At 46.7% G+C, this 23,412-nt stretch overlaps 1 protein-coding gene across 1 annotated transcript in view; it reads left to right on the forward strand.

Moving 5' to 3' along the window:
- The window catches only part of ILRUN (inflammation and lipid regulator with UBA-like and NBR1-like domains), a 550,951-nt gene that overhangs the window by 142,153 nt on the left and 385,386 nt on the right, over positions 1-23,412 (forward strand). Inside the window, exon 4 of the mRNA XM_085643410.1 lies at positions 426-754. Within this exon, the coding sequence (XP_085499536.1) occupies positions 426-754 (329 nt within the window). The remainder of the gene's footprint in view (positions 1-425; positions 755-23,412) is intronic.

The following is a 23,412-nucleotide window of genomic DNA, read 5'->3' on the forward strand; positions in this document are numbered from 1 at the left end:
ACAATTAAAAACGTACACGCACACAATCAGCGGACCAGTCAGTCACGATGCAGGCAGGCAGCACAGGGGGGCACACCAGGGGCGAACCCTACGATTTTGAGCTTGCAATCTTCGTGGGCATGTCCTGATGAAAATGAATGCAATAAGAATTCTGAAAATGCCCCACAAAAGAATGTATTTTGAATCATTTCTCTTAGACCTTTGTATCGTGAAAGATGCCTTTCACATGTTTTTAGTTTTCCTTCTCCGGGCAGATATTCTTTGCTGGGGTCTGCAGCCCATGAGTTTTTACAGTTTGCTTACCACTTGCTGCTATCTGTTTGTCAGTACGGGCTGTAGTTATGTGAGTAGCATCGCCACTCTGCTCATTGAAATACTTGTGCCACTTGTTGACCAAACTGACATTTGTTTTTGCATTTTCACAGACGTCATCTGGGTGATCCTAAGTGTAGAAATTGGCGGCCTTCTTGGAGTAACGCAACAGCTGTCATCCTTCGAGACGGAGTTCAGCACGCAACCTCATCGAATAGTAGAAGGAAATTTTAACCCCTTCGCTTCCCCGCAGAAGAGCAAGCAGGCAGAAGACAGTCCACTTAAGGACCCTGGGGATGCTGGGCTAGCCACACTGGGTAAAAACACCTGGTCTCCTGCTCCTGACCAAATTGAACAAGATCAGAACGAACTGTCTCAGAACTCTCTAAATTTATCCCCTAACAATCACTCAAACAACCTCTCAGTGGTGACGTGCAGTAAGGTAAGTGCAGTATGACATCCAGTACAGCCCGGTAACCGGGTGGAGGTGGGAGGTGGGGGTGTTAAGGAGGGGGCACGCGGAGAAATAACCTGAAAAATATCAGTTCCATAGGTCTTTGCAATGTGCATTTTGTTTGAGTTGTTGTGCTGCCTTTGACCTATTTTCTCTTTTCAATATCTTAACTCTGAAGTACCACACATGTACACCCTCGTGAACATTTTTGGGATTTGTTAAAGGAAATATATTTTTGTAAGCTGGGTGACCCAGTGATAGGCGAGAGCAGATGGGTGTTTTTTTTACTGGCCACGTTAAATAGCCTTGGATCAAAACGTTATTTACTTTTAATTAAAACGGCGGCTCTGTTCAGAACCCACGATAAATGGCTCCCCATTCTGCTTTTCTTTTGTCTGATTGCCTGCAAACTGAAGTAGCTCATAAAAAATAAGAAAATCTAAGGAGCTGGTTCTTTGCTCAACCTTTTATTTTTTTATAGAAGTACATTTCCCAACCTCGCTACTTTTTTGGAGTATTTTTGTCTGACTGGTCTTAAAAGGCATGTTTTTGGAAACTAAGCAAATAGTATTTTAAATTTGGCGATTAGTGTGTGCTTTAAACTGCAGTCTTTTTCACTTTGTTTTCCACATTTTGCATTGTTAGAGTTTTGCACCTTAACCATCAGGAAAGAGCAAGTGAATGGGTGCTTAAGTGGTGACCCTCAAGCCTCCGTTTTCAACGTGGAAGTATGCTTTTGGTTGAAATATGTTGGGGGAACAAAGTATTTATGTTTGGTGGAAGAACATATACCTAGTTAAGTTTACGACATGGCCAACTCTGTTAGTCTAACATATCTGCATTTAAAATGTGCAACAATAAACCACACAAAATTCAAATATTGACCCTGGTGTTACAAGGTTTCCAGAATACGCAGAGAAATTGGGGTATGGCAACATTTCTCTCATGTGTTTTTTATTACATTTCTAAGCCTTAAATTTGCCTGCCTGTGTGAGGATACTGGAACAGTCTTACCCACATAAAGAGAAATCTATTTTCAAAGATGGCTTTTTCAGAAGAGTGCCTTTCTCTGTCATTTTTTAAATAATTTGAATTAGAAGTTAAAAAACAAACAAAAAGAAAACCACTTAACCAGTTGGGATAAAGGTCCATTTACAGTTTTCAGTCTTAATGGTTTATATCTCTTTATTAGTTTTCAAAAAGAAGAAACTAATTCACCGCCTACAACCTATTGGCCGGTGGGAAGACATCAGAATCAAAGGAAAGCGAGCAAGGATAGAGGCCAGAGGTGTAGATGAAGAGAAACCTGAGGGTTGTGGGAGGATCAGCACTTGGTATTATCGAGCATGTCTAGTAGGCTTCATCATCTGTCCTGTGGTTTTGCTGCAGGGATGTCGTTTGGCTTCGGGGGGGGGGGGGGGGGGGGGGGGATGGGATCTCTAGTGACTCCAAGCACACGTAGGTACATAGGCATGTAAGCTTGTTAAATTCAGTAGATAAAAACTCCAGTGTGGATTTCCAGGTTTTATCAAAGCAGGGAAGACTGAGATATGCTGGCTGTAATCTTCTCCATTCCTACCACCTCCCATAATTTCTGTAACCAATCCAACCTGGTGGGGACCCCCTCCTTGCCCCACCTAATCAGAATCACCTGTTTGGCCGCCCCTAACGCTAGTGTAATGGCTCTCCCCCTATAGGAGTTCAAGGGGTACGTTAAGGCGCATGGGAGACCTAGTAAAATGTAACTTGGAAATCGTGGTAGGTCAGTATCGTAGGTGTTAGTTATGTCAGCCAATATAGATTCCCAGAAGAGCTGTATCTTGGGGCATTCCCACAGTAGAGGAGTCAAGGTACCTATCTGGCTGCATTGGTGCCAGCAGGGTGCGTCTGCCCCCGTTTCCAGCGTGTCACCCTTTCTGGAGTATAGTACCAGTAATGCGCTATTTTAAGGAACATCTTCTTGCCTGCCGTACTACAAAAAGATGCCCTGGCCCTGTGTACAATGTCTTGCCAATCTTTAGGGGAGAATTCTCGTGCACACTCTGTCTCCCATCTGCGCTGCGCTTGTGTTTTACATTGCTGTGTTGGCGTAATTAAAAAGGCATATATGTCTGACATAAGCTTTTTGTTTGAGGATCTGGTTATAAACAATTTCTCAAATTTTGTTAGAGGCCGCCCTGCGTGTATATGAACTGTTGGTTGTGTCACCCAGTGTCTTAGGGCAAGGTACTGCCAGTACGTGGATTTAGGTAGCCCATATCCCTCCACTAATTGGTGGAAGTCCATTATCCCATTCTCGTCAGAGATCCCCCACCCTCTTGCAAATAGCTTCCTGCCACGTAAGAAAGCTCAGTCCCCGACATGCCGACTGGAACTCCGGGTGACCTGTGAAAGGAGTGAATGGGGACATGGGGGTTGAGATAGGCCTTGTGTGACTTGTACCCTGTCCCATGTCGTCGCGTGGATCTCGACACCGGGGAAATATATACCCCCACTGGGCGATAACGTTTAGGGAGCCACATATGTATACCCGCAATTGCCCGATCTATGAAACACCAATGTTTTTCAGACCGCCTATACCATTCGACCATATAGCGTAATTGGGCTACTTGATAGTAAAGCACCAAGTTGGGAAGTCCCAGGCCCCCATCAGCTTGCTTCAAATAAGTTTGTTGGCGTGCCATGAGGGCTTTCTTCCCGCCCCAGACGTAATCCGTTAAGAGGTGTTACAGTTTGGCGAGTATCTGAGGAGGGGGCTGCAATGGGAGAGTTTGCATGACGTACAATATATGGGGGAGTATAGTCATCTCGACTGCAGCTAATCTGCTCAGCCAAGACAGTGCAAGATGCCGCCATCGTTGTAGAGCCACCCGTGTGTTATTTAAAAGTGTATCGTAGTTCTCACGTACTGTACGATCCAGCGTGGAGAATATTTGAAGGCCCAGATAGGGGATAGATGAGTCTGCCCACCCAAAGGGATAGTCCAACTTTAATCGCGCCATGTTAGCACTAGGTATGGTAAGGCTAACGGCTTGGATCTTATGTATATTCATCTTGAATCCTGAGACCTGAACAAAGACCTCGAACTCTCGCATGAATGGGGGTATGGAGGTGTCCGGTTGAGTAAGGAAGAGCACTACATCGCCCTCGTAAAGAGATCTTGTGTTCCTTATCCCCCGTGTAAATCCCAGCGATGGCGGCATGTTGACGAATACGTTCTGCGAAGGGCTCCATATACAGAGCAAATAGAAGCAGTGATAAATGTCACCCCTGATGGGTGCCTCTCCCGATTTTTAAAGCGTTGAGATCTAACCCTATTAACGTTAATTAGTGCCTCAGGGGCCTTATATGTGCTATTGACCCATTGCAAGAATCGCGGTCCCAGGCCAAATCTTATCAAGACCAGGGGCAGATAGGGCCACTGGACCCGGTCAAAAGCCTTCTCTGCATCCACCGACAAGAGCAAGGCTGGTTTCTGTGAACGTTGAGTCTTGTCATAAAGGTGACATAGTCTGCGGGAGCCATTGCTACAATTCCTTTCAGGTATAAAGCCGGACTGGTCCGGGTCCACTAACCCCTGCATGTGTGGTGCTAGGCGAGCCGCCAGTATGCTGGTGAAGATTTTGAGATCAACATTCAGCAGCGAGATAGGGCGGTATGATGTGCACTTCTTCGGGTCCTTACCCGGCTTGGGCAAGACCACCACCGTGGCCATACGCATGGAGGTCGGGATCGTTCCTTCAGTACTGAAGGAATTAAAAAGACGCGTGAGTATTGAGAGTAAGCTCGGGCCAGGATTTTATAAAAATCTGAGGAAAATGCATCTCTCCCCCCCCCCCCCCCCCCCCCCCGGTGCCTTGCCCGACACCAAACCTCGAATCTCCTTCAGTACCTCGTCCGGTGTGATGTCTGCCTTTAATTTATCTGCGTCCATGGCCGGTAGAGAGGTGACCTGTGCTTGAACGACATCCGCTGCTGCTGTTTTGTCTGAGGGATCAGCCCTATACAGCGCCTTATAGAATTTTTCAAATTTGAGAGCTATCAAGTCATCGCTTTGTATTGTGTCACCCTGTCCGGTGTCTATCTCAGATATATGGCCCTGCATCATTTGAGAGTGTATATGGCACACCAGCAACTTCCCTGCCTTATTCCCCCCGGCCTAGAAGAGTTGTTTGGTGCGTAGCAGGGAATACTCCGCTCTGTCTAGTTTTCAGCAGCTTGCGCACATTGGTGAGTTGGTGACGCGTCCTTATTGCCCCGGTTTCCCTATGTACCATTTCCACTTCTCTAACCTGTCCCTCCAGTCAGTCCCTTTTCTCTTTCCTGTCCCTGTTTAATCTGGCCGCTATCACTAGAAACTGTCCCCGGATGACCGCCTTCAATGGGTGCCATAGTAGGTGTATGTGCGTTTGACCATTGTCGTTATGATCCATAAAGGTTCGTATGGCCTCTTGGATCTCTTTGATATCTGCATCGTATGGAAGCAATTAATGGTTAAGAGGCCATACTCTGTGCCTCTGGTTATCCCCTTCAAGGCGCCAAGAAAGGCAAATGGGTGCGTGGTCTGATAGTGACGCGATGCCTATGGATGTGTCTAGGATCCCTACGGTAATCCGTGGTATAGTTAAACAGAAGTCAAGTCGGGCATAGGAATGATGGGCCGCCGAAAAGAAGGTGTAATCTCGGGCTTCGGGGTTACGTTGCCTCCAGGCGTCCATGAGTCCCACTTCCCCCAGCCACTGCTGCATGGATGTGGATAACGCCCCGCATGTATCATCCGGGGTGTGGTTCTGTCAAGGGCAGGGTCTTGTACTATGTTAAAGTCTACCCCTATTATAAGGTTTTCACCCAAGGATTCTAGTTTCGAACTTATGGCGTCCTTAAACACCTCTTGTCCCTCGTTGGGCCCATAGATCGATGCCAAAGTGTAGGAGTGACCCCCATTACCACCCGCAATGACAACAGCCTACCTGGTATTTCCTTTTGCACCCCTAGTATCCTCCCAGGGAAGTGTGCTGCACAGAGCACTTCCACTCCTGCCTTCTTCCCGGACAGGGCCGAAAAAATTTGGCGGTCAAACCAACGGGACCGTAGACTCGTCCAATCTACACGTTTCAAATGTGTTTTCTGTAAAAGGCAATTATCGCATTTGATTTCCTTGAGGTAAGATAAGGAAGCCCTGCGCTTCGCAAGAGAGTTAAGGGCCCGCACATTGAGGCTAACCATCGAAATGCTATGGGGCGCCATGGAAGCAGAGTGGCTGTACGTGCATCGAACTCGGGGGTCCCTTCCCTCTCAGTTGTCCGGGGCCCCCCGCTCTGGTCACACGCTGGATGTTGTGTTTAGCCTAGAGCCACCAATGCGACAAAAACCCCTTTGTGGAGCAAGGGGCCAGTTGTCCCTCCAATCTTGGCGTAAGGGGTACTAGAAGGCCAGTTCCACAATTATGTTAGTCCAGGCTTAGTGAGTTGGCCCTCCCTCGTGGCCCTCCACCCTAGTCTGCACTCAGTCAGGTGTATCGGGCAGCCCCATGTACGATGTGCTCCGATGACCTTACTTAACTTCGGATCCCTTCTCCTGGAGCCCCTGCAGCACATCTTGCTTGTGAAGTACCCACTCAACACAAGTCCTGACCCGTGAAAGAGTGTGCCATAGAGATGAAAGAAGGAGTTAAGAAACATATAGAAAAGAACTTCCCTCCTTTGGGCACCAAGGGCGCCTTGGCGTGTGGGTCCATCTAGCCACCGGCCATGCAACCCCATCTGGTTCTCCAATGGGTGGAATATGGGCTCCGCCCGACACGGCCGCTATCGGAACCTGTCCCGGTTCTGCTGGTAACCGAACTGCTTTCAGAATCTGGTAACCGTTCCCAATGCCTCCTCATTCCGTCGTGTGGTCTCCACCTCCATCCCTGGCTTGCAACTGCTGTATAAGTGGCTTTTGTTCCGTCTGACTTTTTTTTCGGTGGGTCATGCACGTGTGTCTTTCTCAATCAGCCCTCCTTGCCTCTTCATGGCCTGTTCAGATTTTTCCTCATCCGGGTGCAGGCCTTCTGAGTCCCTGTCCACAAAGTCCACTCCCATGGCCTTCTGTGCTTCTTGAAGGGTCCTCACAGCGTGCATTTCCTTGTTCCATACAGAGTAGCCTTAATGGATGCCCCCACCTGTAGCGTATTTCAGGATCCTGTAGAAAGGTGGTAACCGGAGGCAGGGACCGGCGGCGCTTAAGCATGAGCTGGGAGGGATCTTGATAGATGCCCACCTGTAGGCCCTCAAACGGGATAGTTGTCTTGTCCCGGGTAGCCGCCATGATGACTTATTTCTGGCGGTAGTAGTGCAGGCATGTGAGGATATCTTGGGGCTGTCCTGGAGTCTTCCCCTGGCTGCCTGCCCTATGCGTGCGGTCCTGAACAATCTCTTGACCTTCTAATGACGGAGCCACATGTCAGAAGAGCCGGGTCACAAACTCCTCCAGCCGCCCCGCATCTGTTCGGAGAGGAACCCCCTTAATACGTATATTCGAACGTTGCGATCTATTTTCCAAGTCCTATGCACAGTTCTTCATTGCAGCCTCGCATGTCCATCTACTCCCGAGCATGTGAGTGAAGCTCTTCCTCCCTGCTATCGCCTGCCTTTTCTAAGGTGTCCACCCGGTCTCCCAGCTCCCCAATGTCTTTCTTGATCAGTTTCAGATCCGTGGAGACCTCCTGTCTCAATGCTGCAAAGTCGTCCCGCAGTTTAGTGAAGAGTTGCTCCTGGTGAGCGGTTCCTCTGATCCGAGGTCCGCTTGGTTCGAGTCCCTTTCCCGGGGCTGTGATGATGGCACCTCTGTAGCCTGACTGTCCGTACGTTAGCCCCTGGGTTTCTGCAGAAGGTCTTTAATATTAGTTTCCTTTTTGGCACGGTTGGAAGACATGTTGCTAACACCAGCTTGTGTGTGTCGGGTAGGGCCGAGACCGGTAGCAGCACTCCAGGCAATCTCCATTCTCGTGTGTGCAGACCGATTTAAACCCCAAGGGCCTCGTGACCTGCAGTTCCTACTGCAGACCTGTCTCCGTCAGTCCTGCTTCTGATCAGGTCCCCACACAAGGTAGGCCCCTGCCGGGTGAGGCCTCTGCGAATCCCAGGCCCAACTATCTGCAGCAGTCAGTAGACCCTAAATTGGCCGCTCTTTCGTGTCCGCAGTGTCCATCCGGCCCGCTGCGATCTCCAGTGGCCGCACAGACAATCACCCTGTGTTTCATGGGGTGTGGGGGGTCCACCACAAGTCACTGCCCGTCTCCCTGTGTGTTGCTCTGCTGTAGGGCAAATCCTGAAGCGCTGGGCCCAACTCTCCTGTCCCCAGAACTTGGGGCCCTTATTCTGCCTCCCACCGCTGCCCAACACCTTACTTGTCTGCTTGTGTATAGGGCTTGTGTAGTGATGTCATTGTCATAAGCACAAGATGATCGTAGTGCATGGAGCCTTTAATGAGGCTCTTGCGCACGAACATCTCGTGTGTCAACTTGTTGTTTATCAAAACACGTCCACGCTCCGCGCCGTTCACTGCTTACCGGTTTTCCAAGCAACGGTTTAGTTTTGTGCTGGAATCCGTGGCAGCAGGATGTCATGGTCGTGGGTGAACTTATTCCAGAAATAAACCTGCCTTTACTTCACTCTGGTTCCCTGGATTATTATTCTTATTACATCTTGGCGACGATTTGATTCACCCACCTACTATTTTCTTCTGTTTTCTTGGATCGAGGACGATTTACACAGGAGGGTTGAGAGACGTGTGTCGGACGCTGGCTTCTTGGCAGTTTTCGTCGCGGAGGCCAGACAAGATGCATTCGTCTTTGCTTTGAATGATAGCGTCACAGACCTACGATTTGCGCATTGCCTTTCCGTACAAGTAAAGCGCCGTCTCTCTCACATATGGGATTGCGCACGTTGATCTTCAACGTTCACGCCCTCTCCACAACCACAAGGAAGGTACTGCCTCTCTTCAAAACGAGATCGCGCACGTCGATCTCCAACGTTGATATCTTCCCCACAGTTCAAAACTTAAAGACACAGCACACCATTTTCAGGCAACTTTCAATTCTACTGGCTTTTCACATTTCAAGAGTTTAAAAGCACAGCACCAAGATTCAACTTATCCTCTGGAATTCAGGTATTTACAACTGCAGCAATGACCTTTTATGTACTTTAATGTGTTGAATACTACTAAAAATTAATAATGCATTCATTTGGCCAGTTGAAAATTTACAAGCAAACTATGTATATGTTCAGATTTGTAATTGTTGAGCATCTCATCTTCCGGTAATTGTTCACGCTGCGCCTTTTTCAAACTATTCAAGATTTCAAAAGAAGTTAATTTAAAATTGTGCAAATATATAACCTCATTATAACATAGCGTCATCTCAACAAATTACAACCCCTCCGCCTTTTCTTCAGTCTCCTGGTAAACCTAGCGTTAAATGGCGTCAATGGTTCAACATATTTCACAATTATTTAGTGGCAATTGATGCTACAAAATATCCAGCTGTTTGTAAAGCAGCCATCCTATATAGTTGTATTGGCCTTGCGGCACAAAAAGTCTTTGATAATTTACCTCACATCGCTCGTACAGGTTCTGGTGATAACTGGGACACTTATAAGGAGGCACTTGCTCGCTTATCAAAGCAATATGATGAGGAACCTAGTATTATGTTGGAACGACACAACTTCTTTAAAAGAAAACAAAATGTTGAAGAAACAGTGGAAGAGTACATTGCAGAATTGAGAATACTAGCTTCCACATGTGAATTTGGTGAAAATACAGATTACACAATACGAGATCAGTTGTTTTTTCACATAAAATTCAAGAAAGATTGTTAAGCTGCAGAAATCCTTCCCTATCTGAAACTATTGATATCGCTAAGTCAATTGAGCGTTCCATGTTATCATATAAGGCTATTCTCGATGGACATTCTATAAACGCTGTCACAAGTCAACCTGAAACAAGTGTCTCTGCCATTTCAACTCACAATTCTGGAAGGAATTTTCAAAGGAAAAACCTAATATGCTACAGATGTGGGTCAAAGTCACATATTGGGAATTCTCCATTATGTCCAGCAATAGGCAAGAAGTGCACTGTCTGCAAAAAAATTGGACACTTTCAAGGAGTAGGCAGAGCAAGGAGACCAATCAAAATCAACAACATAGATATAACGGAAGACGTACCAAGCATTTCAGAAAAACTTACTAATGTTGTTGTAACAATTGATTGCAATGCCGTTGATGTTGGTACTGCTAAAGGTCCATGGTGTGATATTTTTATTACAGATCTTCCATTTAGATCCATGGCTGATTCGGGATCTCCCATCACAATTCTTTCAGAGTCTCATTTTTGCACACTTGGAAAAATTCCATACCACTCACTCCAACAGACATCCATCCTAAGGCATTTGGGGAAAATGAAATTGATATGCTCGGATATTTCAATTCCAAGTTAAAATGTTTAGGCCGTTAAGTTTTTACAAAGATTTATTTTGCAATCAAGGGTAGGGACATAGTGGGGTGGCAGGACCTTGCAAAAATGGGTATCTATCTCAAACCAGGCTCTGACAATCCTATTGTTCTTGGTGATTTACCAGAAGGATATATTGCAGAAGATTCTGATAGCATTAACACACTAGCTGTTAACTCTTCCTCTTTTTCAGATCTTTCCAATGATATTAATGACCTTATCAAGCAGTTTCCTTTGGTCTTCGCTAACAAGGTTGGTATTGTGTTGGGTTTTGAACATCAAATAAGACTCAAACAAGAAGCCCAACCAGCGGTACACAAAGTCAGGCCCTTACCCCTCCGTGCTAGAGATGATCTCAAAAAAAGTATAAGACAATCTTTGCATAATTGTTCCTTGTGACTCATCTCAATGGGTTTCTCCCATCGTCGTTTGTAAAAAAAAAAAAAATAATCAGGCGAGGTGAGGCTCTGTGCTGACTTGCGCTCATTAAATAAAAATATCATCATAGATTGTCACCCTCTTCCTAAAATTCATGACCTTTTAGCTGGAATAGGAGATACTAAATATTTTTCCCTGATTGATCTACGATCTGCATATCACCAAATTCCCCTCAGTTTAGATTCTCAAGAACAGACCACTTTTATTACCCCCCTTTGGGGCATTCAAATACCTCAGGCTACCATTTGGACTGGCTTCCGCTGCTAGCGTATTCCAAAAGCTCATGGACTCCCTATTCAAAAACATTTCAGGAGTAAAGCATATCAAGATGAAATTTTGGTCCACGCTTGCAGTCGCGAGGCACATAATTTCACCTTAACTAAAGTCTTACAAATCTTGTTCTCCTCCGGTATGACCATCGGACACGAGAAATGAAAATTTGGTGTTCAAACTCCTTGATTATTTGGGCCACACACTGTCACCAGAAGGCATCAAACCCAAACTTTCTCTAATACAAGCAGTACGTGAAGCTTCTCCTCCAAAGGACAGAGACGCTTTACGTTCTTTTCTTGGCTTGGCCGAGTACTATGCTCGCTTTGTACATGGTTATGCTCAGATAGTTGAACCTCTTCGCGCGTTTCTTAGAAAGGGGGCAAAATTTTCATGGAATGATGGAATGCAAGACATTTTCAATAAGGTAAAAGTCATTGAACGCGCTCCTGCTCTCCGTCCATTTCAAGATAACTGCAGATGTTTGCTAAATGTTGACGCCAGTTTGTCTGGCTTAGGAGCTGTTCTCTGTCAGTGGGTGGGAAATGAGGAACATACAATTGCATTTGCATCTAGGACATTACTACCTCCAGAAACACGTTATAGCACAAAGAGAAGCACTGCCGTGTGTTTGGGCTATTCAGAAGTTTAGATCCTACATTTGGGGGCAAGAATTTGATATTTTCACTGACCACAAACCCCTAGTTTATATGCTTTCAAATTCTAGCCCCAACAAAGCATCTGCTAGACTCATACGGTTACTTTCCACCTTGCAAGAATACCATCTTATAATTAAACATTTACCAGGAGGAAAAAACTTGAGAGCAGACTGCCTCTCCAGAATGTCTTTAGAAAACGTGCACAAGGAAGAAGATGGTAATATTTCTGAATGTGTGGTTGCTTCTATAGATGCTATTGTGGGGTTTCCCTCTATTTCTGAACATACTTGGAATGAAGAATATGACCAGAATGTCCACGCTCCGCGCCGTTCACTGCTTACCGGTTTTCCAAGCAACGGTTTAGTTTTGTGCTGGAATCCGTGGCAGCAGGAAGTCGTGGTCGTGGGTGAACTTATTCCAGGAATTAAACCTGCCTTTACTTCACTCTGGTTCCATGGATTATTATTCTTATTACAGCCTGTCTCTCCGTCGGTGCTGCACAGCCTGATGTGGCTTATCTTGGCTCGGCCTCACACTCCTTCCTGATGCCCAGGTCTCCCAGGGCCCGGCAGACCACCGCCGGCAGCAAAGGCGGCTTCCTGGTGTCGGTGACCCCCGCGATTGGGGCCTGTAGGACTGATGCAGGCGGCCCCAGGAACTTACTTGGCCGCCTCAGCGTCCGCGTGCACTCCGCGGTTGACGGCAGCCGCACTCGCGGAGCCCGCCACACTTTGTCTCCGCCCCGGGGCTCCGGCCTCGAGATAGTCCATACTTGAGGGCCCCAAGGCAAAGATCACTAAAGGCCACGGCTGGGGGCTTACCGATGCTTCCGCAGACCCAGTTCCGCCAGGTCCTCCTCTGCTGCTGGGCACCACCTCGTGGGCACCGGCGAGGCCTCGCGGCTATCATGTGGCGGCCTCCCGCTCCTTCTCTCCAGCCGTCGGGTGGGTGCTTCTCTCCTCCTGACCACTTCGTTCCCCGTAGAGAGGTATGGGGCGTCCGTGGAACTGTTTGGGGGTCCCGAGGTGCCTAATTTTAAGCTTTATACGGCCACGGCGAGCGGAGCTCCGATGAGTCACTGCTGCACCACCGCCATCTTTGCCACGCCCCAGTTTTCAGTCTTTAAAGGAAAAAAGTTCATGCAATCGGTTAAACAGGCAACATTCTCATTAAAGAGGACTGTGATACTCATTTGGAACTGCATGCTGCTTCAGAGTCTCGGATTGTATTGCAGTGGCCGATCATTTTTCCCATGCGTGGCGCAAGGCAATGGGCATTACTCTTTAATACATTTTAGTTTACAAACATTTTTGGAATGAACATTTGTTATGTGAAGCTTTGGTGTATTTTTGTCACTTACTCTTTACGAAAACTGCTTCAATCGTATGTTTTTTGTCACCATCTCTGCGCTTTGATCCCATTGGACATCAGCATGGTCCTGGAAGGATGGACATGCGTTCTGTATTTCCTTTTGATAGTCATCCTATTGAGTAGTCTCACAATTGTAGGGATGCCTTATCAAATACTTTGTGAAAAGAAAGATTTATTTTGCAATTTAAGTTTCCTCAGAGGAAAGAACGTTGTGTTCACTTTGGCTAGGACTCCAAATTGTCAAGTGGCCCTTGGTGTTGTTTTGACACTCTTCAAAACCTCCAGCTGTTCCCATGGCGCATCATTCCAATCATCAATGCCACTCCTGTTTGATGTCCAGAGCTTTTACGTGGAGAACCCCGATGGCGACTTATGTGACATGTCTGGCCAGTGCCTTTGACACCGGGGAGCTAATGATGTGGATACTTTTGCCGTGTTAAAATGCCTTTCCACATTGGCAGTGGTTTATGCCTTGCCTCAGAACCAGGTACGTCTATCGCAGCCGGCAATGGAGCTGGAAAGGATTAAGGAACATTACTACGAGTTTTAGGTCCAAACCATTCACTACTATTTGAAGTGCTTTCTCTTTAATGGTTTACGCTGCTAGTCTTAGTACGTTCTTAATTTGTAGAAAAATAATTACCAGGGCGCAGAATATATCCCAGAAGACCACTGTCGCTTGCACCACCTACGGTCCTTGCCAGCACTGCCAAATTCTAGTACCAACACAGCCTGCTAACCATCAGACTCCTACAATTGTGACATATATATGTGACAGTTTTGGAGCATTCAGTTGACCCAAGTTGTTTAAATGGCCAAGACGTGCTAAAATGTTTTAAGACTATATATTGAATTGTTAAACACTCTGCTGAGCTGCTCTTCATATAGGCAGACTGCAGTACCATATAGTGTACTGTCCTAAATATATGCCATTGTTAAATGCTTGCGCTGCACACCAGCATAAACTAAGCTCTCAAGCAGTCTTCTACTTGGCGGATGCCTTTGTAAAATGCGTACAAACGAACACATGCCTACACTCCCTCCCCGCACTTCTCACTCCATCCCACCTCCAATGAAAACACATCCCTTCCTACATTTTCCATTTCGGCATCGGGCAGTCTCGTGCCATAAAAGTCCTCTTTGGTGGGCCTCAGAACTTTTTGCTGACAGTTGGTAACTCTGCTTCTAGTTTGAGGGTCCCTCTGTACAACTCTCCCTCTCCATGGAACCAACTGTGATGCTACATGCTTTTCATTGTGATTTCAGGCAAGCCCATGGCACCGACTTAAGCCTCCAGGACAAACTGTTGATGACAGGCGATGGCTCGATTTCTGCTTGGGGAGTGAATAATTCCCTCTCCTGCCTCCATTTCTTTGATTGCCTCTGGAAACCTAGGACTTCCTATAGGTTTTTAATTCTGTCTTAAGTTGACTAGGTTTGAACATTTTTCTGACTTTCTCCACTTCTCTGCTGTCTTTGACACCTGTAGATCTGCAGGTGCCACAGTAGAGGTTATTGTCCTGCATGCTTATCAGAAGGTAGGTCATTAGTTTGGACATGTGCATCATTTTTTCACTCTAAGCCTACTTCCCGTTTTAACCAGTATTTTTCAGCAGTTATTTGAGCCTGCTACATGAAGTTATTTCAGCATAGGCTTGGTTTTCAAATGTATGCCAAAATATTCAGCTGGCAGTGTGGTTGGAGGGTGGCTGGAAAAAACAGTTATCCAGTCACATCTACCACATGTTCAGTATGTGATTACTTGCGTCCATGACAGTGGTAAATAGTAGTTTGACTGAGGCTTGATGGGTTTCAATGAGATCTCATGAAGTTTGTGCACCTTTGGCTTAGTGCCTCCATACACCTTTCTGTGATCTTGAAACCAAGTACAGTAAATTAATTCCACTGGATGTGCAACAAAATCTAAAAGTTGCAATGAGCCATCCTTTCTCTCTAGAGTAACATGTTGCTACTTAATCACTCCGATCAGTAGTTCTAGTGAGGGCAGCCATCTTACCCAGTCTGAAAGCATGCATAGGGATTTACTACCAGCGTTCAACAGCTCCAGATAGTTAAGAATTAAGTAGTGAGCGTTGATATAGGGACTAAGCACATGGTATCCTGTCCGTACACTTTTACAATGTTTGACCTGGCTGCCTTTCCAAAGCTTAGTGGACGCGTCCATCAAGTACTATATCAACATTCCATATATCTAATTTTCGCTGCTCGAAAAAAATAATCGGACCATATTCTTGCTGAGAAGGACCTTAACATCAGCACAAGCAGGCAACTTTAGGCTACCTCAATTTAGCATGCTGTGCTGTAAGGTGAGAACAGTTGCAGTAAGGGTATCTTTCCTCTGGAATCCCCTTTCAGCAGAAATCCGACTTGCTCATGATCAAGGAGAGTTTGACTAAAGTCTTTAGGCTTTCCCGTATAAAAATGTTGTGTCTTCCTTACTTCTGCTGTTAGTATCTGATTTTAAAAGCACGCAGCCTTCGAAACGGGTATTTTAATAGCTTTAAAGTGACGTGCATGCATAAACACTACAAGCTGCCCAGACAAGGACCTAGGGGCGTATTTGGTAATCATTGTATGTCATTTGAGGTACCCCAGCATATAAGCAGTGGTCTGTGGATTTAATGTGGTGCAGTATTGTGCACCTCCGAAGGCCTGTGATCATGTGCACACTGTGTACCTTGGCCAGTATGTTACTGTAAACTCGCTGAGCAGTTCCCTGGGCTGGAGGCATTGTTACCTTCCCCGGCCCACTGAGCAGTCTGATCAAGCAGTGCTATCTTTGAAGGGATATCTTCAAACCCATTTTAACTCTACCGCTGTCTGAATTATTCACAGTTAAAAAGGGGTTGGAATGACAGAGAAAAGGTTTCTCCAGGGCTCATGCATGTTTGATTTAGATGGTCTTTAGTTGGTATCGACTTTGTCTCAAAATGTATTTTCAAGTGTCAAACAGGATTATTCTCCAGACAGCTTAGATGTAAAACATTTCCATGTTGAATCTAGTGCTCCTCCTTTTAAAAAACCAATTCTCTTATGGACCTCTTGAAAAACTCTGTAACCCAATGCTACTTTTATGGAGATTTTACTTTCGGGTGCAATTGAAGATAAACAGACTGGTAACTATGACCTGCTGTTGTGCTCCTGGGCAGTTGGGTTTACTCTAACCAGGTTGGTATCTGTTGATCTCGAACCCTCTTGTCATGTCAATCACTGACATTTGGTGGTTCAAGGCAAATTGCTCACTTTAAAGATAAACAGGAGGTCTTGTACTGTGTTTTTTAACTGCTGCTTTACTGAGCTTTTGCTTTTATAAATCAAATCAACTATCTGTCAATGATCAGCTACCAGAGCACATTGAGTAGTTAAATAAAAGTCCGGAACCGAAATCTTGCTGTCATGGTGCATAATGGCAACCCTCTCATTCTCCTCAAAATGTAAGTCCTTGCCAGTAAGTTACACACTCCCCTGGCTCCTTCACGACCAGTCCGAGCACAAGCACAGGCTAGTAAGTTGGTAACCTGCAATGTTTCCTGCCTGACCTTGTCAGAGTATAGACTAGTGCAAATGGTAACTTGCATTTCTTCATTCGGGCCTAGTCAAAGTATGGACTAAAAACAATCCATAACCTCCAGTTCTCCTCTCAGGCCTAGTCACAGTGTGGACAAGTAGCAACCAGTAACTTGTAGGTCTTCTTACAGGCTTAACAGTCAGAACATTGTCACGTAGCAATCATTAACCTACCTGTCGGCCTTCTTTCAGGCCTAGCCATAGCACATACTAGTAAGTGAGTAACACATCCTATCTCCTTCAAAATATTGTGAGAGCATGGGCTAGTAACAATGCCAGTAACCTGCTCTCCCTGCATAATAAAAGAGAAGCAAGTCAGTAATCTGTCCCTTTCGTACCAGACCTAGTGAAAGCACGGAGTGGTATTCTAGCATTATTCTAGCATTCTTCTTCTTTTCATACCTAATCAGAGCATTGTAAAATCATTGGTTTATTAACTATGAAGGGTGTGAGTCCTGTACAAGCAGTAAGTCTGCAACTTTCTCTTTACTGGGAACCAAATACCCCATTGTAGCACTGACTCTCTGAGTAGCAAAGCAGAGCAGTCCACGGCCTACACAGCGGAGGTGGTATGGGCTGGTACCCCTAGCACGCTGGTATGCTATAACACTCAATAAATCATTGTCCAGTCAGTGCCTTTACTTCTAAAAATAAAAAGTACTTTATTACACACACTGCTAAATACATTTAGATACAAGGAAATATCTTTGACCCCCTCAAACAGTTTATACCCCAGCAAGCCATGAACCCAATAACCACAAAACCCTACCCTCATACTATTGGGGAGATGTCCTTATTAACAAGCACTGGCAAAGACAATAGATCGTCTCCTATGTGAGAGCTGTTGGCTTTGACAATGTCTTGTAGCCATTTTGTACTGCAGCGTGGCTGACTTTTAGCATGGCTAAAAGTTAGTGGTGTGTTGTAGAGGAGAGAGTAGTGGCATAGAGTCGAGCGTTGTAGAGATGAGTGGCTTAGTGTAGTGAGTGGCATTGTGTGTAGCGTAGATTGGAGAGGAGTATCATGCAGTGTCATGAAGTAGAGTGGATTTGCGTAGAGTGGAGTGGTTTAGAGCTGCATTTTGTAGAGTAGAGTGGACTGGCATAGAGTGTATTGGAGTGGAGAGGTGTAGAGTAGTACAGTAAATAAATAAAGCCTGGATCTAGGCAACCGATGGGGGTAAAGCAACATAAATAAAAAGTGGTATGCCAGTGTTAAAAGTAGGTTAGCATATTGCACGTCAAGGAATAATACCAAAACTCTTATTTAAAAATAAATAGATTTAAAAAGTTGCAAAAAGACCAGGAAGACCACGTACTTGGTCCATGCTCAAGGGAGGAGCTAACATGAGAAAGGAAAATAAACCAATGGGAGCTTAGCAATTTCAAAAGAGTGACAACGAAAATAACCAATGGTATGCTGGGGGCACTTGAAATCCCACTGAATAGTAATCCATACCTCTTCTAGCACGGCGCCTGCGTGGTGCATGCAAGACCTAAGAAGTCAGGCCTGCTGGCTTTGTCGGGGGCCAGCACGTTAATAAAAAGGTAAAAGAAAATGTTAACCAGTGTAACACCATTCACGTTATTCGTTAACACGTATAACTTACCATTCGTGGTGCACCACAGAAACAAATGTGCTAATTTTGATTCCTGCCCCAAGTCCTTAGGAGGTGGGCTCTTGAAGCTGTTCAGGCGCAGCGCTGAACATTCAATTAATGGCCATGCAGCTTGAAAAACAATCCTTTAGTTTGTGATCTCACGTCGCCTGCTGTTTAAAGACTGGCACCTTGGTACATGTCTGTTGCCTACCCACCTCACCCAAAGGCCCCCCTCCAGGGTGCCGACACACTGTTTTTTGTGTACTCGCCCGCTTTGCCATCTGCGGGCGGGAGCAGGGTGCATTGTTCCTGGAGGCTTGGAGCAGGGTGCGCCCACCTCACCAGACATAGGTACACAGTGGTGTTTTTAAACCCCGCAATCTTTGTGGCAGGGAGAGGGATGTCTCCGAGGTGTTTTTTCTTTGTGTCAGGCCCCAGGCGGATAGGGCTCCAGGGGGCAAATGTAGCTTTGGGGAGTGACACATGCTCACACACCTCTGTTCCACATTTTAGATAAGCGGTTGTGCCAACCCCCAAGAACTTGGCTCTCTCCACGTAAATTTAGAGTTGTAGCAGCGGTTTGCTATGCTTGCTTTTTCCCGCTTGGTCACTCCCCGCCCCCAAGCTTGTAATGGTGATTTCTCAGGCCCCATAAGGCCAGTTCGCATATTTATGCTCTGATTTTGCTCTATCCACCACAAGCATTCTCTTCAGGCCTCTGAAGTTTACTTTATTGTTGGGGAACTTGGTTTTGCTGCTCCTTTTCCAGACCTGTCCTTCCCATGGCTTCTGATGCTCCTTCCCGATTGGTGAGTTGTGGTAAATAATTTAATTACCGGTACTTAATTTGATGCGGAAAATTAATAAGAATAGCTCAGTAAAATAAGAGGCAGAATCCGTGGTATTAGAGATTCGGAACGGGCTTTATTCCAATAACAATTCGAATTGTTGGCTTCATATTCCATCACCACGGAGGTTCAGGAAGTGAAGGACAATACATTATTGACAGGTAATCATTTTTATAGAAGAGGCATTACAGTGAAACAGATGCAGGAGGCGTAACAGTTGATAACAGAGATAAAGATATACATGCGTAACTAAAATGGGTGTAACTAGGCGTAACCAAAGAACGTCATTAGGTATGATGTCACAAATGGGTGGTTCCATGAAAGAATTTCGCAATGTCAGCAAAAATACTTGGCAGAGATGCGCGCGCGGCAGCATGACGTGTGATTTGACGTGCAACTAGGGGGAGAATGGGACTTGACATTTAGCTCTACATGTGGAGACAAAAGTCTGGGGTTATGTCAACCTAATCCCAAACCATATCTAATATCCTATGTTTAAAGAACTGTGTTATCCAAAAAGAAAGGTCTCTTAGGATAGAATCTTATTCTATACTGACTATACTGACTGTTAGTGCGTGTACAAGCGTCTAGGTGTCTACACTAGATGCGAGGGGGTAGGAATATTCCATGGTAACAGGGTTTATGAATTACTTGCATGAGGACAGCGAGGCCTGGCCCCTTTGCACAGTAGCTGGAGGAATGTTTACCTAAACTGCTAGACAGGAATGCATCGGATGAGGGGCGGAGGAGATAATCTTGAAGGTGAAGTACAGTTTTCTGGCAGGCTTCGGGCTGGATCAGGCACCGTTAGCCGCACAGGGAGTAGGACAAAGTTCATGGTCACAGATGCAGGCTCAGACTGGAGCTTTCAGAGGCAGAAGGCAGGAAAAGGCTTGGTGGCAGAATCAGGGCCTACTCGCCTGGACTGTAAAATGGGATAAATGAACCATATAAAGCCGGTGGCCTTTCATACTTAGGAATAGAATATCCAGCCCATTCATGGCGGATCTGAAAGAGGACATGTTGACGGTGGACGCACATGTGTTTGCGTCTTCATAACTGGAACTGGAGGGAACATACATGTACTTGTGACTTATACATGAAACCGTTGGGGTCCAAGATAGGGGACATAACCGACCATAAAAATCCATATTTCCACAGAGTGTCTTCTATTGCCATACCACAGCCAACAAACACCTTTCCTGCTGCACTCCTCAGGTCCCAGTGCCTCCTGGCTACTTGCAGGACACCTGTGTGTCAATGGAATCACAGGCCACCCTCTCTGGGAAGGCTCACTCCTACAGGACCAGTATACAGCAGTCTCAGGGGAACCATCCCGGGGTCCCCCTAACAGGACCATTCCCCCAAATGCTCATCAGGGAGCATAAGGGGGCAGTACCACTGGCCTGGAGAGACCCATCCCAGTTCTTGGTGCCAGTCAAATTCCTTCAGATAATCTTCTCAGGGGGGCCAGTTGGCTTATCCTTCCAGCTGGGCATTTATTCTGTGTTGCAGACCCAGGTCTTGTCTCTTCTAAAATGTCGCCACCCTCACTTAAAAACCTCTGCAAAAGTGATAAAGGTCTGGAAAGTAGGTACCTATGCCCATTCCTAGGGTGCCACAGCACCCATACCGCAATCCTCCTGCACAGCATTCTGGGATATTTCAACATGGCAGCTTCAAGTGGTCTGTTGAAAGGTCTTCCCTTGTAGTCTCAGCCTGTAGGAGAGTAGGATCTGCACCTTATGTTGCCCCCACTTTTTTTTCTGATGTTTACACTGGTTTCTGGCTATAGTCTGTCTGGGACCCTGCTAATCTGGGCCCCAGCCTCTCTGTTCTCGCTAAACAACTTGGAGTGCATATTAGGTGCACTTGTGATTGGATACCTTATGAGCTCCTAGTATATGGTACCTTAGGTACCAAGGGCATAGGTACTTCACAGGCCTACCAGGGGCTGAAGCATGTATTATGCCACCCCTGGGAAGCAGACTAAATCGGACACCACAGGCCTGCTACTGCAGCCTGAGTGAGGTAGTGTTAGCACTCCTCACTGAGATATAGGTTCCCTATATCTCTCCCTGTACACACATTTAAACCTATCAGTCACCCCTAAGGCAGGCCCTATCAATCCTGAGGGCAGGGTGCTTGGTTTCCATGTGAGGGGGTGCCTCTGCCTGAGCAGGGTCCCTCTGCAGCTCTCAGAGTCCATTCTCTGTGGCTGTTTGTGGATGCGGTCAAACCATATACTCTTAAGTGCATTATAACCTCGCGGTAAATGCGAACTCTGGGATGGCTGCATCAAAACATGTTGTGTTTGGTGTCAAACGCTTTGGAATCATACCCCCACACCAGTAACTGGTGTGGGAGTATGATCCCACCCTTATAGAGGGATAGACATGTACCCACTGTGGGAACACGGTAGAATCCTGAAGAGCCCTGGCATCACAAAATGGATGCCACCAGTCACAGACACTGGGCTGCCCTCCTGCTGAGGACCGAAACTCGCAGTGGAGGAGGTCCAACAATAGGCATCCTGTCACAGGGAGGTGTGGTCACCTCCCAGACAGGGTTTAGTGTATTGGGGCTGGGTGGGTGCACTCCTAGAGTGCTTTGAAGTCCTGCACTGGGGGTGCAGTAGGCTCCTCTGTGCATGCACCAGTTCAAACCGGCTCAGGGGCTACCTGCCCCTGCTCTGGCGCGAAAGTGAACAAAGGGAAGTGGGTGTAGCCACCCACTCCCCTGACCCTCCCATAGGTGGGGGTCATAGAGCTAGTCCCTCCCTTCCTTCTAGTATAAGTTCGGTAACCCTTGCGATTGCAAACTAGATATCCCTGGACGACGCTCTGAAGAAGAATCCTCGACCTTCGACGTTCCACTACCTCTGGAAGACTGAAGAATCTCCCTTGGAGTCAGAGTGACTCCCCTGCTTGGCAGGCACCCAATCTTGCAATCAACGGTCGCAAACTTTCCTGCTCCCGCCGGAGTTCGAAGTCCCTGCATCCTAGGATGAGGATTTCCTGACTTCTCCATGACCATCGTGAGTCCCCAGCGACGCTGAGGCAAGTGGACCCCATGAGTGACGAGCAGCGCCAACCCCTGGGTACCGTGCACTATTTTCGAGTGCAACCCCTTCACGACGTTCTACGAACTTGTGCTTTGGACCACGTGTGGTCCAAGCCTCCAGCAGGATTTCCACAGAAGATCAGAGGCCTACTCCGTCCCGAGTGACCGTGGGCGCCTGTTGAGTGAATCCTCCCGAGGCGTCTTCGCGATCCCTTGCCGGTTGGCTTGTGGGTCCCTAGAAGACTTTTCTACAAATCCAAAGGGCTTCCCTGGTTGCTCCAGGCCTGCCATGACTTACCCTCGCTGGGTGAGTCCCTCAGACCTTGCTGGTCTGCACCGCTGACTTTTTACCCTTTCCACGAGACTTGCTGTTGCCAAGGCTTGTTGGCTCCAATCTGGTCGCCGACACCTCAGTAAGCTGCAGACTTCGTGGGACACGCCGAATCCAGCTCCTGGTCGTCGTCGTCGCCTCCTCCTGGACCTCGTGGCTGAAGAGTCAAGACACCCGTGGATCACCTGTAATCACCCGACGACTGTGGGCATCCATATTCCTTGCCCCGGGTCACTGCCAAGTGACTTTGAACACTGTCCCCTCTGCTTTCAGGTCTTCCTCCTTCTGAATCCAGCCTTGGATTCCACCGGACACTTCTCCTGTCTTTACAAGCAGCAAGTCTTCTTTGGCTCCCATTGAAAACGACGCCGCGACCCGACACCAAAAGACACCTATGCACCCGGCTTCCCTGGGTGAGGTAACTCCAGCACTATTGTGCTCCTGTGGGTGTTTGCTCTAGAACTACTTACCCTGTAAGTGATTTGCTTGTAGACTCTCCCGAAGTATCCTAAAACTCTAAATTTCCAATCGCGACTTGCTCCATTGAAGTCAATTGGGATCCGCGGCTGTGTTCACACTGCATGCGTCTCCCGTGGGTCCTTTACTTACCTGCCTTGGGTGGATTAGTGAGGCCCCAGCACTTCTGAAGGCCCTAGGCCTTGTCCCCTTGTAAGTGGTTATCTCTAAGTCTCTTTTTTTAGTAGAAGGTCTGGTATGCCCCTAGGCCCCAGCCATATTTGTGCTTAACTTGTTGTGAAATGTTGATTTATGCATATGTCCTTGACTTCTAATCTCATAAAGAGATTAGTAGAGTGTGTCTAGTAATAAATACACATATATATATATATATATACCTACCTACCTGTGTGGTGTCCTTTCATTTAGTAATTCAAGAGATTATAAGGTAAAACAAGCTGCTTTACATTCCTCTAAAGACTTAGCCTGAAGGCTGCTCTCCACAGCTACCACTAGGATAGCTTTCTTTAAGA

The sequence above is a fragment of the Triturus cristatus genome, chromosome 1_1 (genome assembly GCF_964204655.1).
Source record: "Triturus cristatus chromosome 1_1, aTriCri1.1, whole genome shotgun sequence".
Taxonomy (NCBI): Eukaryota; Metazoa; Chordata; class Amphibia; order Caudata; family Salamandridae; genus Triturus; species Triturus cristatus.